The 14358-nt window shown below is 44.6% G+C and overlaps 1 protein-coding gene across 1 annotated transcript in view; it reads left to right on the forward strand.

Moving 5' to 3' along the window:
- Window positions 1-997: 997 nt before the first annotated feature.
- Window positions 998-14358, forward strand: part of FN1 (fibronectin 1) — a 53726-nt gene continuing 40365 nt past the window's right edge. The window contains exons 1-10 of the mRNA XM_080347054.1: window positions 998-1160; window positions 1449-1577; window positions 3039-3176; window positions 4921-5052; window positions 5178-5315; window positions 7706-7864; window positions 9133-9333; window positions 9828-10007; window positions 11523-11699; window positions 12631-12783. Of these exons, the coding sequence (XP_080203180.1) occupies window positions 1001-1160; window positions 1449-1577; window positions 3039-3176; window positions 4921-5052; window positions 5178-5315; window positions 7706-7864; window positions 9133-9333; window positions 9828-10007; window positions 11523-11699; window positions 12631-12783 (1567 nt within the window). The 5' untranslated portion in view covers window positions 998-1000. The remainder of the gene's footprint in view (window positions 1161-1448; window positions 1578-3038; window positions 3177-4920; window positions 5053-5177; window positions 5316-7705; window positions 7865-9132; window positions 9334-9827; window positions 10008-11522; window positions 11700-12630; window positions 12784-14358) is intronic.

Raw genomic sequence — 14358 nt, forward strand, 5'->3', positions numbered from 1 at the left:
CTTTTAGATTAATAATCACTCTGCCAAGACAGAATACGCAGGGGAGATACAAAAATAGTTAGCAACACAACCTTCCTAGAGGGTCTGAACTTGAGTGCGGGTCCAGGTGCTGTACCAGAATGGGACACAATGTGCTTTGCCCACTAGCAGCTTCTTGTTGGAGACGCACAATTACAGTGCATGCTCTCCACTTTGCAGCATTCCTTCAAAGTAGGGAAGAGGACATCCCTCCCCAAAGCAGCAGAGATGGCTATGGGAAGAACACAGGGGAAAGAGCATGAGAAAATTTGTATACAGCAGCGTTACATTAGAACATCATGCTGAAGATCCCATATACTTAAAAGGGGATCAAAGCCTAGCATTTCTTTTTTTTTTTCACTTTTCTTTTGTTCTCAGAATTGATTTTGGACAGCAAGGAATAAAATCAGAGCAAGAGGCTATTAATTTGAACGGAATGTAACCACACCATTTTTTCCAAATGAGGTGTGAAAGATTCTAACCTTGAGTTACCAGCAGTAGATAAAACATCACTTAAGGTTTTCCTATTTCCAACCTGTACATGTATGTTACACCTCACCTTCTCCCCTAGGCAGAACATTATTTCTCCTGAAAGGAGTGGTATCAGTTTACAGGCAGAGTTGCTCAAAGTAAAAAGAAAAGTTTCTCTCTTCCCCCCAAAAAGCCATTTTATTGAGCCAAACGTTCCACAAAATGGCACGATCGCTTTCCAGCCCGTTTTCCTTGCGTGGACGAGCCTCTCACCCCAGCCGGGCTCCCCGCGCTGTCCAGGGCTCGCAGCCCCCGCCCCGGCCGCCTCGGCCCTTTGTGGCGGCCGGGCCGGGGCGGCTACGCTCGACGGGGCGGTGGCGGCCGCCGAGGCCAATGGGCGCCGGGGCGTCGTCGGCTGCCCCCTCCCCGCACCGCCCGCCTATATAGGGCCCGGGCGGCGCCGCCGTCCCGTCCGTCGGGCTGCCTGCGAGCCGTGCCGTTCCGTGCCAGCATGCCGGGGCGCACCGTGTGGCGGCTGGCGCTGCTCGCCCTCTGCCTGGGGGCTGCGGCGGCGGGGGGTGGCGGCGGACAGCGCCGCGGAGGCGGCGGCAAGAGCCGGCGGCAGGCACAGACCACCTCGGTACCGCAGGGCGTCCCCGCGCAGGGCAAGCGTGAGTACCGCGCCGGGATGGGGTCCCGCGGGCGCGGCAAGGGCACGGCGGGGCGACTCGGGCTGGTCCCTCGGGACACGAGTCTTGCCCCGAGCCCGCGGAGTGCGGCGGGACCCGGAGCCCCGGCCCCCTGGGTGACCCCCGGGGTGGCTTTTTCTCGCTCCTGGTCGCAGCGGGACCCGCACACGTGTGCCCGCTGCAGGCGCAGTTTGCCTGTGTCCTTCCCTCCGTAACTCCAAACTTTTCTTTCTCTGACCACTCTGCTTCCTCCCTCCTCTCCCCTACCAGAGACCTGTTTTGACAATGGAAGGTACTATCAGATAAACGAGCAGTGGGAGCGCATTTATCTGGGAAACACACTGGTCTGTACCTGCTATGGTGGAAGCAGAGGGTTTAACTGCGAAAGCAAGCCTGAACGTAAGTTGGTGGTCTTTGTGGTCTGCATCAAGACCCCAGAATGGCTTTTGATGCTAAGCTGAGCCTTGTATCGAGTTGTAACTGACAGAGTGGGTTTTCATCTGAAGTTTGGTACTTGGGGTCGGTAATGGATCCACACTCCATTACATTGAAGATCTGGCTTGGGATATTAAGAAATGCTTTTCATTAGCAATGGGCCTGCCACCAGAATCCTGAGCCAAACATCACTCATCTCTCTGGAGGATTGGATCTAAACGTTAATTTTGGAGCCAACCTCTTTTTTATAATGAACTGAACTGACTCCTGGACTCACATGGGGCAGTTCAAATCTGGACTCACTTTGCAGCTCTGGCTCTGTGCTGTTTGATTGCTTCACCCCAACTTTTCATAGCTGTGCAATGTCGTCAGCTTGTTTAAAAATACTTCAACTTACAACTTTCCACAGCCCCCCAGCCTTGCTGTGAGCTTTCTATAATGGAGTGTAAAATGAGATTGTTTAGTCTTCTTCAGGAAAAATTTAGGTAACAGCAAGAACTTTAAATGCAACATCTGCTGGAAGATGTGTCTCTCTGGGATGCAGTGTAGTTTAGATTATCAGATGCGATCTATCTGTATTTATTGGCCTACAGCCACTGGTTTGCTATAACTCCTTTATGCTGCTCTGGAGATATAAGAGAAAAACTGGCTCCTGGCTGATAGTGTTCATGTAAGACAGATGGGAATGTCCCAGCAATCTGTTCTGCAAGGCTTGTGTGCTGCCTGCCTCATGGCTAGAGTATTTTAAGGAGTACTTAGTCACCTTACTCCCCCATTACTTACTCCCCCATTAAAGAGGGTGTAATCTAGCTTTCATTTTCCTGCAAGGATTTCCAAGTCCAATAGCAAGTTTCCCATATGTCATAGTTAACTTTATCCGTCCAGTAGTGAAGAAGGTTGCTCTGTTATGAATCTGAAGTCTGGTGGCAGCTCTGACATTACCATTCTGTAATCACTCATGCAAGTGAGAACAAGTAGCAAGTAGTGCTGCTGACTTCGGTGGGACTGCTGTAGAATTTGGGATTAATATACTCAATTTTTTTTGCCAGATCAGAACAAGAAGAATTATCATGACAAAGCACACAGCTGCTGGGGGATGTATGCACCCTCCTATCTTCTGTCCTGTTGCACTTCAGACAGTGGAGATCGATCCTTTCAGGGCATGCATGTCCACATGCCATGCTCAACCTCTGGTTCCCTGGGGGAGGGAAGCTGAGGTTATTCAGTATCATGGGGACCTTCAGGGGGACGAATTTCACCCAACTTCCTCTCAGCTGTTCCATCCCAGGAGACCGATAGGATTTTTCCCCAGAAAAAAAAAGGAGCATCTGTGTGTGAGCAGACAAGGAATGTGTGTTTCTGTTGACTGTACGTGTTACTGGCATGGTTACATGAAGTTGATTTATTTTTTTTCTCCCCTCATAGCTGAAGAGACTTGCTTTGACAAATACACTGGATCCACTTACCGAGTAGGGGAGACATATGAGCGCCCCAAGGACTCCATGATCTGGGACTGTACTTGCATTGGAGCTGGACGTGGGAGAATCAGCTGCACCATTGCCAGTATGTAACTAAGAGCCTATTACTACAGCTATTGTTCCTTAGTGTCATATTTTCCAGAGCAACTTACACAATATTCCCAATGCCTATTAGCTAAACTTGGGGAGGTTTAATACAAATACATTGCAATCTTGGAACTGAAAGTTCTTGCCCCAAATACATACATTTGCACAATCAAATTCCTCTTTTATTTAGAAGGTAAAGTGCTATGTGTAAAAACATAGGCCAAAATTACTGTTAGTTCCAGCCCTGTGGGTTAGTACTTTTACTGTGTACAAGAGTGTTACATCTTCACAAGCGCTTTTTTGAAAGTAGTTTTTTTACTGGAAAGAGGAGTTGGGGTCTCTTTTGCAGCTGGTGAATCAGAATAACACTGTCAGCATTAACGGGACTACTCTGAATAAATAATAATAAACACCACCTGAGAGGCAGTCCTTCCATCTTTCAAAAATGTCATTCCAACACTTGTCCCTGAGGGAGCTGGGATTTGGTATCCAGACACTAGCTCAATGTGTTTCTGCAATTCCTTTTTCACCAGCCTGACCCAAACTCTCCTCTTGTTCCTCCCTCTCTTCCTTGGTCCTTTCTCCCCAGCTCTCCCTTTCATGTCTCTGTCTGGAAATCCTTTCCTTACTGAGTCACTGAATTGTTCACAATTTCCCTTCATTTCATAATTAGACTTGCACATGAAGATCACTGTGTGTCAGGACTTCTAGACTGAGCTTTCAAAGTCCCTGAGGCACCTTTTGAGAAAAGTCTTGTTCTTAAAAGTATCCAGTTTCATGTTTAAGACACATGCTGATGCTAGTAGCATTGCCACAGAGGACTCGGAAGCCAGCCATCATTATAGCATGGAAAAAAAGCATTGAATCTAACAAGTAGAGCTCAAGCCCTTCTGAATTTAATGGCATTTTATTGGGCAGGGATGATAAGGGTTGTAAGAAAAGAAAGAGTCAGTAAGGAAATTGCTAACATAAGAGCAGTCTCGTTTCCTCAACATCAGCCTGTTTTAGAGCTCACTGGAGAGTCTCACTGACTGCAGCTGGCTTGGAGTCAATCTTTACAACTCTTAGGTTCCCTGCTTTCATAAATGAACGAACAAAACATTTTAGTGACTCCTAATAAATGACTGGATGCATATTCCTCATTTTTTTTTTTGTGTCTTGGAAAAAGACCTTGTATTTGCAAACTGCCCCTCACCATGTTTCCCTCCCTGAGCCTGGGCCAGGTGTTGGGTCCGGACTGCCTCAGGGCTTTAACAAACTGATGGGTTCAGAATCTGCCTTTCTAGGGCAGGGTTTCCAAACCCGAGAGGACCGATGTCCCACCAGGGTGTCACACCAAGCACTTGCTTATTCTCCACATGCTGGCCTGGCCACCATGTCCATCATTGTATAAAGACAGCCACAGAGAGGTCCAAGTGGTGCCACCTCAGAACGAGATGGAGCTGCAGGCAGAAACAGAACATCCTCAGGCTCCAGCATTCCCCTTTCAGCTGTGGTTGGAAACACAGAGGGGATTAGCTGAAGAGAGTGGATGGGGCTTGGGAGGCGTAGGAAATGCTGGGCAGGAGCCAACAGAAAATGGCAGGTGCCAGTGGAAAATGGCGGACGCCATTTTGCAGGCTGGAGGAGGAGGCAATGACTTGCCCCAACCGATCCCCTTCGCCCCATCCAGGTGGCCCTTACCTTGTCCCCATGGTGCTGTTCCCAGTGTGGCCTCTCAGCTCTTCTCTCTCCTGCTTCAGATCGCTGCCATGAGGGCGGCCAGTCCTACAAGATCGGCGATACCTGGCGCCGGCCCCACGAGACGGGCGGCTACATGCTGGAATGCGTGTGCCTGGGCAACGGGAAGGGCGAGTGGACCTGCAAGCCCGTGGGTAGGTGGCGACTCCTTCCCTGGTTCAGTCAGGGCACATGGACATGTTCTCATCTTCTCTGAGGCGATCCCATGTGGGGTGGCCTGGGGCAGATGCTCATCCCTTCCCTTCCTTCCTTTCCACAGCTGAACGGTGCTACGACAACACGGCCGGGACATCCTACGTGGTCGGCGAGACCTGGGAGAAGCCGTACCAGGGCTGGATGATGGTGGATTGCACCTGCCTGGGCGAGGGCAGCGGCCGCATCACCTGCACCTCCAGAAGTAAGCGCTGGCCTGGCACCTGCCAGCTGCTACGTTTTATTTATCTTATTTATTTCTCAAACCTTTCTTGCATCAGAAAAGGTATTTATTTTTCTGCCCTTGTTAGAGGATCTCCTGAGAAGGGGCAGGAAACAGACCCCTCTGAGGTGAGAGGGGAGCGTTTGTGCGTCCCGGCTGCCATTTGCGATCTGGGGACACACCAGAGAGCTGGTGACAGAATGACTGGTTTGTTTGGGGTTTTAACCTGCTCTAGAGAGAAAGATTTAAGAAATCCACAGGCCAGCTGAGTCACAGTTGCACATCCTCCCCCAGGAAGCTGGAGAGAATTGCTTGGTCTGCAAAATGGTGGAGAGTGGCTGAATGTCTCTGCTGCTGTTTTTTAAAGTAGCCTGAGGGACAATTAGGTGCTTTTAAAGAGAAATAGTTACCCGCTCCAACAGCAGGATCTGACAGATTAAAATGTCTTCTTATTTTTTCTCTTTATTACTGTTTAACATATATTAGCTAAACCAGGGTTTGTTTTATCTGCTCCCCCATCTCACTTGTCATCCCGCCATTTTTTCTTCAGTGCAAACATGCTTTACCAGCACAGGTGACTTTTTAGTTTTTACATCATTGGAGGACATTACCGTAAATATTCCATTTTATTTGTATTTGCAAAGCAAACAGGGCTTTTAAAATCCAGAATCTCACTTGTTTATCTACCTTCTGCTCCAATTTCGTTAGGAGCAAGCTCTGTTTTGGAGCTATCACAGTTTATACCAGTTCCCTCAAGAAAATTTAACTTTGTACTTTACACCTTTGTTATGCAAGGTTTGAGAAACTCTTCTGTAGCCTTTAAATTGCTTCATATGCAGTTGCCTTGGGGCACACAGATAATGGCTTTCTGCTGATATAAACAGCAGACCTGTAAAGAACTAAACCACTAAGGAGGGTTGGCCTAAAACTGAATATCTGGAGAGACTCCATCAAGAAATAAGCTATAAAAATGAAACCAGCCTTGACAATATGAAGTCTGTTAAAAACACATGGGGAAAAATCATTAGCTGTTAGATAGGAATGAATAAAACAGAATGTGTTGTTTGTGAATTTTGGAGGAGTTATTATTACTAATAAAAATGATTTGGCAGTATCTTTCCTTCCTTAACTCAGGTCTGCGTTATTGTTTCATAGGAGAATTTGCAATATAATGACCTGTTCATTTTTCATTGTGTTTTCCAAATGTAATCAAATAGAGAAATTCAAATTTATGTATGTAAAATGATAGCTGTAGCCCACAAGGTAGCATTATACTTCAGTGTGTGCTGCTGTTATATATCTTCTATGGTCAGCGTTTTCCAGAATCACAGCTGATTTCTTGGGGGTTATTTCAGCTTTTCATTGTCTAACTTGAGGATCTGAGTGTCCATAAGACAGTGGGGTTTTTTTCACAAATTACATTGCAAATTTACCACTCTTCTGGCAAATACTCAAAGTTTCGTTCACTTTCACTTCTGTGAATTAGTAATGTGTTTTCAATATAGATATTCTATCTAGTGTGTTCTTTCAGTGGCGGTCTGGTGTGATGCATATGTCCTTCCACAGTTCTTCATAAATCCATGTTCATTGATCCATTATTATATTTGAGCCACTGTATCAAGTTGCCCTTGCATGAGAAGGTAAAATCTTGTAATGGAAGAAGAACTAGTTAATCCATGTGGATCTGGCACCCAGACGAAAGTAGTTTGTTATGCTGTCCTTTGAACCCATTTGCTCAATTCATCAGGGGCTGGGGGTTATTAAAGACAACAGGGAGATTTAGAAAGTCTAATATTCCTGGTACGACATGAGCAGTTTATATTAATTTTACTGAAGCTTCATGCACACTTCTTTTGGAAGAAATTGTATTTATCATATCGCCCTCAAATAGGTTTTAGTTTCTTTCAGGTGATGGAGAGCCCCTAACTTGAACTGTGCCCTGTGTATAGTATGAAATGATACCGCTCCAAAGAATTCCACTTAAAAGAAATAACTTTAAAAGAAACTAGCAGGAATGTTTTCAATCCAGAATGTGCTTTTCCACGTTGATTTTGAACACAGCTTACCATGTTCACACTAGGAATGTTATTATGGTAATTTTGACAATGGCTACAAAGTAAAGTTACGGTTCTGGAAATAAATGGGAATTTTCCCTTAGACCAAAGCATCAGGATTTTCAGATTATCTCAGCCCATGCAGTTTGACGCAGGCTTTAGTGCATATAGGACTTGTGGGCTGCAGAAAATGAGGTGGGCTTTCAATAAAGGCTTTAAACTATCAGCTCGTTTGATAGTGTTGGTGATTCAGTACTATAAACTGCATGGTGAAGCCATCTAATGCAGAACTAGCTAACAGTCATGTTGCTTATTCAGATAGGTGCAATGACCATGACACCAAGAATTCCTACAGAATTGGAGACACCTGGAGCAAGAAGGACAACCGTGGAAACTTGCTTCAGTGCGTCTGTACTGGTAATGGCAGAGGTGAATGGAAATGTGAAAGACACACGTCTCTGCATACGACCAGCACTGGTAAGTGTGTAAGGTAGGGGAAGGGACAAGGAGTGGCACATTTTGACTTGGTGCTGAATTGTGCCATCCTAATTTAGGTATTTAGGAGTCTTGTCAGGGAAAGGTTGTCAACAAAGAGGGTCAGAGTTCAGGAGATGCTGCTTGTTTGTGCATGTATAGATAAGATTAATTTATACCTTGTTTCTGCACACAAACAGGGCTTGCACATACAGGTGTGATTGCCTGCACAATCACAGCGCAGTAAATCACATCTAGGGCTGTGCATCCACAGGAACTATCTACTAGCTTTGTCTTGGAAGCATGGCACTTCGAGTTAATATTTGAACTTTATGTATTTGCCTCAGGGTAACTTTCTTGAAATGTCCTTAATTTAAACTCCACTGAGACCATCTGGTTTCTTTGACAAGATAAATACACCTACTAATGGTTGAGCTTTAAAAACCAGAAATGTCAAGGAACACATACAATGGTATTTAATACATGTACATTAGGGAGTTTGTAATTTTGATATGAAATATTACCTGGTTTATAGGTAGCATATATTTTTTGCCCGAGGTTTGTTGAAGTCTTTGGCTTCTAAATTCTTTTTTTGCCTTTTTAAGGGTTTAGGTTTCCTGTTGGTAAGTGCAATGTAAAAATTCTCTGCTTTCTTACAGTATCCACACTAAATTTTTCTTGCTAAATGACATTTAACTGTTTGGTAGCAGCAGATTAACTTCATACTTTCAGAAGGTCTAAACATGAAAATGCACAGAGCTTCAAGGGTGCCAGTATTTTGTTTCTATTATTATTATTTCTCCTATTTCAGCAGAGCTGAATTTGTGGATATTCCTGTGTGTATCATTAGCAAAAATTTCCATAATGTAGACCACAAGCTTCTTTGTCTCTCAGTATTATTCCAAATGATAATGGGCCAAAGTCTATGATTCAAAGTTTAAAACTTCCAGAGTAAATAAATACATTTGTGGTTTATTTTTCTTTTTCAAGGAAAAATTCAAAATTAATCCTTTTTGCCTTATCTCCCTACTTCCTTGGTAATTTTTTAGTCTTATTACTGATTTTGACTTTCCTATTCTAGATTTCCTTCAATGATTTCATTATTTTTTTTTTCCAAAACATGTTTTTAAGCAATTCCTGTGAAAAGCAGTTTATGCTCTTGGTCCTTTCTAAAGCTATTCTACAGTGGTAGGAACCAGGGGCTATTGTTACCAGAACTGTTCTTTAGCTTTGCATATAACCTCTCTCTTCTATCCTGTGTTCTGCTGCAGGATCTGGCTCTCCGAGCTTCACGAATGTGCAGACTGCGTTGTACCAACCCCAGCCACAACAGCCACAGCCTCAGCCGTATGGCCAGTGCATAACAGATAACGGAGTGGTGTACTCTGTGGGTATGCAGTGGCTCAAGACACAGGGCAGCCAGCAGATGCTGTGTACTTGCCTGGGCAACGGAGTCAGCTGCCGGGAAACAGGTATGGGTTTGTATTTTAGTGTCTGTTCAGTCCAGTGAGATCTTTGGGACTGTCCCGTGGTTTGATTTCAAAGTAGAATTCCTTTTTTGTGTGTGTGTGTTAGAAATGTCTTCTGAAGAAGACATACTGGAGAAAGGTGCAAAGGGTGAAAAAATAGTTGTTTTGGTTATTTGAAGCCTGGTTCTGTAGGGTAGAAACATTTCCCAGTGAGCTATATATAACCTACTGAGGGAAAACAGAGTCCTTGGGGAGCAGCATTAATAACTTTATTCAAATCAAGCTGCAATAATATATGTTTGGAAAAGAATGTAAAAGAATGACACAGCTGTGGGGCTCAGTTGTCTCTTGGTTGTGTTGGCCAAGGTCCATGGCAGTTAGTGTGGGTTTGCAGCAGCCAGTGACTTGGCCTAGAGGGGCTATTGCTGATTTAGAGGCCTAAGATTTAGTGATTGCTTTAAGCCAGAATCTAATTCTGTGATTTGCTTGTTTTAAAGCTGTGACCCAAACATATGGTGGCAATTCTGATGGAGAAGCCTGTGTTCTGCCTTTCACCTACGATGGAAGGACCTTCTATTCCTGTACCACCGAAGGCCGCACAGATGGGCACCTCTGGTGCAGCACCACTTCCAACTTTGAGCAGGACAGGAGATACTCCTTCTGTACCGAGCAGAATGGTAAGTTCTTCTCAAAGGACCTTCACATGCATGTGAACCTTGTGTACAGATGGAAGAAGGGAGCAAAGAACATAGGGACAGGCTACCTGAACAATTCGGGCAGTCGGGAGGGACTCCAGGCATGCCTCAGCAGCAAGGCAGTCCTGTCAATGGAGGACTGCCTGGCGTCAGAGCACTTTTGTGCTCTTGGCATCTTTGGAGGGTGCTCAGGGTGATACAGATGTACCCTTGTGAGTCTTATTCTCTCTATTCTGACCTGACCTTAGAATTGGGAGTACCTAGTCAGGGTACCATGGCTGAGAGGATACTTAGACTTTGGCTTTTCTTGGCTGAACTGGCATACCAGTGCCCATATTAGGCTGTGAAGAAGAGGATATCCATGGAGTACAGTTTGTGCAGTCCTCTGTCATTCTGTCCTGACTGTCTAGCCAGGTTGCCATATATAGCAGTGATTTTAATGTGATTTGTGATCACTAATCAAGAGCTGGTGCATGACTAATGCAGCAGCATTCCCTCTTGCCTGTGGGTGATCAGCATTCCCTTCACAGCACAGATCTACCTGTGTGGTTGCCCTTCCTGGGAAGCCCATCAGACATCTAACAGTATCTGGGCAGCTTCTCTGGGATGTGGCCTTGGAGAGAATTTTTTACATTCCCATATGAAAATACTGTTTCTTACGCTCCGTAATTATTTTTTTTTAAACTCAGTTCTACTTCAGTTGTTTTTTTCTGATAAAAGTCAAGCTTTTCTCTGCAGCACATACAGTAGTCTTTGTTTTCTAAAACAAAAACAAACAAAAAAACCCACACAAGCACAAAAACCCAAATCAAAAATACTCCCATCTTTGTCTGCACACACATCCTTGTTTTAGCGAGGCTTCTTGTCATATACCGTGGGGAAAGAGAAAAAATCAGTGTAGAAAAACCTCAACAAATAGCTCCTTCTTCTCCATTTTTTGTAATGCAGAGTTGCTCAAGAGGCGAGTGGTTCAGGTAGATTACAGTCCTCTTTCTGTTCCTGCTTGCAAAACATGAAACTTCCAACCTGCAGAGAGGTTTTGACTTGTTCTCTTGTACATAACTGAGTTGTAATCCTTTCCTGAGGATGGAGGCTTTACTTTAAGCCAAAGGGCACAACTGGGTAATAGCCTTAGTGAGATAATACAGGTATGCTAAGAACTGCAAGTTTGATTCCCTGGGCCTTGACACAAAGAGTCTGCAAAGCCACTTTCCAAACACAGTAAGCTTTGGTTTTCCCTGTTCCTCAGGAATTCCCATGGCTGGCTCCATAACTCTGTTTAAAACAGTGTTTGAGCTGAACTGATCCAATGCAGGGCTTATGTTTCCAGATCTGAAATAATTAAAGCCAAGAAAAGAGACCCATTGATAATATACAGGATACTCATGGGGAAAAAATAGTGGTAGCGTTTTTTGTTTTGTTTTTCAAGCTTTCCCCTGCATGCTAAGGGAGAGTACAGGCTTGATTTGCTTCTGTTTTCTTTTCACTTTTGTACAGTTTTGGTCCAGACACGTGGTGGCAATTCCAATGGTGCTCTGTGCCACTTCCCCTTCCTGTACAATAACCGCAACTACACTGACTGTACTTCTGAGGGACGGAGGGACAACATGAGGTGGTGTGGAACCACTGCGAACTATGATGCTGACCAGAAGTTTGGTTTCTGCCCTATGGCTGGTAAGGCTGAGAATCATGAAGGGATTATGGAATACCTATAAGTAGTTCATCAAGCTGGAAAGTAAAGAGCTGTCTGTCGTTGGTTAATTATTAACTTTCAATGAGCCGCATCCTAGCCCAAAACCCTTTAAGGCATTTCTGAAGTTTTGTCTTGTCCTTTTTTTCCCACTGATCACCTCTACCAGAGACTTAGGCAATGCCAGGAGAAGGCAATTTTAGTTACTCCTTTGCTACAAGATGTTGGTAGGCATGCTTCTCAGCTGGTGCAAACTGGTGTAGATCCATCAGAGACCATTTGACTTCAGTGCTTTGTAGCAAGTGAGGCTTTTATCTTACACCTGCCAAAGCTTCTCCCTCCTGGCTCATTACTTCTTGCCCAACCTGTGATTAGGAATAAGTCTGTATTTATAATACTGATGTGTTACCCTGAAAAGGGGCAGTAATGTCCAAATCAATATTGCGGTCCCTTCCTACAACCCATGCATGTCTCCATGACGTCAGGAGGGGACATGTGGGAAGGAATGTCACTATCAGTTTTTTAATGAAAGGCCTTTGGTAACTAATGGCAATGTAGCATCTGAGCCCTTAAACAGCTTGTGGCACACACGGGCCTTCAAATGGCTGTGTTCCTATAAGGACATGTATGTAACATGAACTGACTCAAACTGCACCCCTTGGACCTTGTACAGAAGCTATTTCTAGTAGCTTTCAAATGAGAATTAAAATGAATGAACACCTACTAGGAATCTGCACTAGGAGAATGTCATCACCCAGCAAAAATGCTATTTGAAATTGAGTGGGTGCCTAAAGCTTCCTTATTAAGATGCAGAAACCACTATACAGTATGAAGGGGCATTGCAGATGGTCTAAGCCCCCAAGACCTTGCTAATTCTGACCACATAAAGTATCCGCTTGCTTTCTTCTCAATCAGCCCATGAAGAAATCTGCACAACCAACGATGGTGTCATGTACCGTGTTGGAGATGAGTGGGATAAACAACATGACCTGGGCCATATGATGAGATGTACTTGCGCAGGAAATGGCCGTGGAGAATGGACTTGCGTTGCCTATTCCCAGCTCAGAGGTACTGATTTTTGCATTGATGTCACCGCTTCAGCCTGTGTTTGAGGGATGGGAGAAATTGGTTTTCTTTTCCACCATTGTGAGTGGCTTTGAGCCCAGGCTCAAGAACTGTATATCATCAAGCTTTTCTTTGGAGTAGACAGGGGATCAGAGGGACTACATGAAGTTCTGTCTTGTTTACATGCTGGAAAAGTACTGTTTCAGCCTTTGCAGGCTAGCAAGCAGGGGCAAAACTTGATGAGCTTAATCAGGATGTATCTCTATCTTGTTTTGTCTACATTTAGGATCAGCACCACTGTGACTTTACAGTGAGCTCAGCAGAGGCACTTCCCTCCCTCAAGAACAGACAAAAACCCAGACTAGTCTGAAGTTTAAATGCAGAGCCATCCTGTTTTATTGTTTTCAGTGAAATTTTCAATTCCTCTGTGCTGGATTAGCCCTTTGCTGGCTAATCTATATGAAAATTTGGCAGGACAGCACTGGGATTAATCTTATTTATTTACTTATTTATATGAGTGGTCCAAGTGGAGAAGTGCTTAAGCAATACCAAAAAAAGAAGACTTAAAAGCACAGACATTTGATCATCCTACAGCTAGCTCACAGCATTGGCTTCATGTCTGGAAAAGGCAGGGGGGTTGCTGTCAAGCAGCCAAGAAAGGACTCTTAACACCACTGCTGAAATGGGATATAATTTATAGGGAAAGGCTCACTCAAGGGCTTTGGGAGAGTGGTTTTTTTTTAATGTCTTTCCTTCAGAACAGTGAGAAATACACTGGTAACAGTTCTGGTCTGTGAAACTCCTTTTTTCCACGTACACAGCTAGTTCTCTCTGCAGTTTCATTCTGGTGTTAAAGTGGTCTTTCTTGATGAGGGGGGCAGACGTAATTTGCTTTTCCAAAAGGCAAAGGTTATCTAAGTAGAGCTGTTTCAACATATTAGCCAGAGAAGGCTTTGAGCACTCATGGGAGGGTTTTTGTACTGCTTGGTTTATCCTGTTGCTGTGCCCGTGGTGTGGGAAAGTATGATGAGAAATGAAGGCCTGGGATTAACTGAGTCACTTCCCCGAGGACAGATGGTCTGTGATTGACTGTGGGACTGAACTTGGGTCTCTTGGGTCCCAGTTAACAAAACAAAATGCTTCTGGGGTGGTTTTCCTGTTTGTTTTGTCTTTCTGCTTCTCGCTGTGATTAGACTGGTGTTAGGAATTCTGGGCCAGATCGCAGGTCAATGTGTCGGCATTGAACCTGATAGACTGATACTATTGTACTTAAGCATGGGCTCGGGTTGTTGTGTTTTGAGGGAGTTGTAGATTAGTAGGCACCAGTAGCACCTTGGGTGTGTAATAGACCTGGTTCTGTCTTCAGAGATACCCAGCAGAATAACATCATGAGGATGTTTATACCTTCTGGTGGTATCCGTATGAATTTGGAGTAGCCCTTTTCTCCTTGTTTAGTTCTAATGATTTCAGACAGCACTCACTGAGGTGTTTCAGTCTAGACCTTCGTCAGAGGAAGAAGTCAGAGTTAGCGTGCTGGTTTCGATTTTCTCTCACACATGGAATCTCTTAAAAGGAACA

The sequence above is a fragment of the Nesoenas mayeri genome (genome assembly GCF_963082525.1).
Source record: "Nesoenas mayeri genome assembly, chromosome: 6".
Taxonomy (NCBI): Eukaryota; Metazoa; Chordata; class Aves; order Columbiformes; family Columbidae; genus Nesoenas; species Nesoenas mayeri.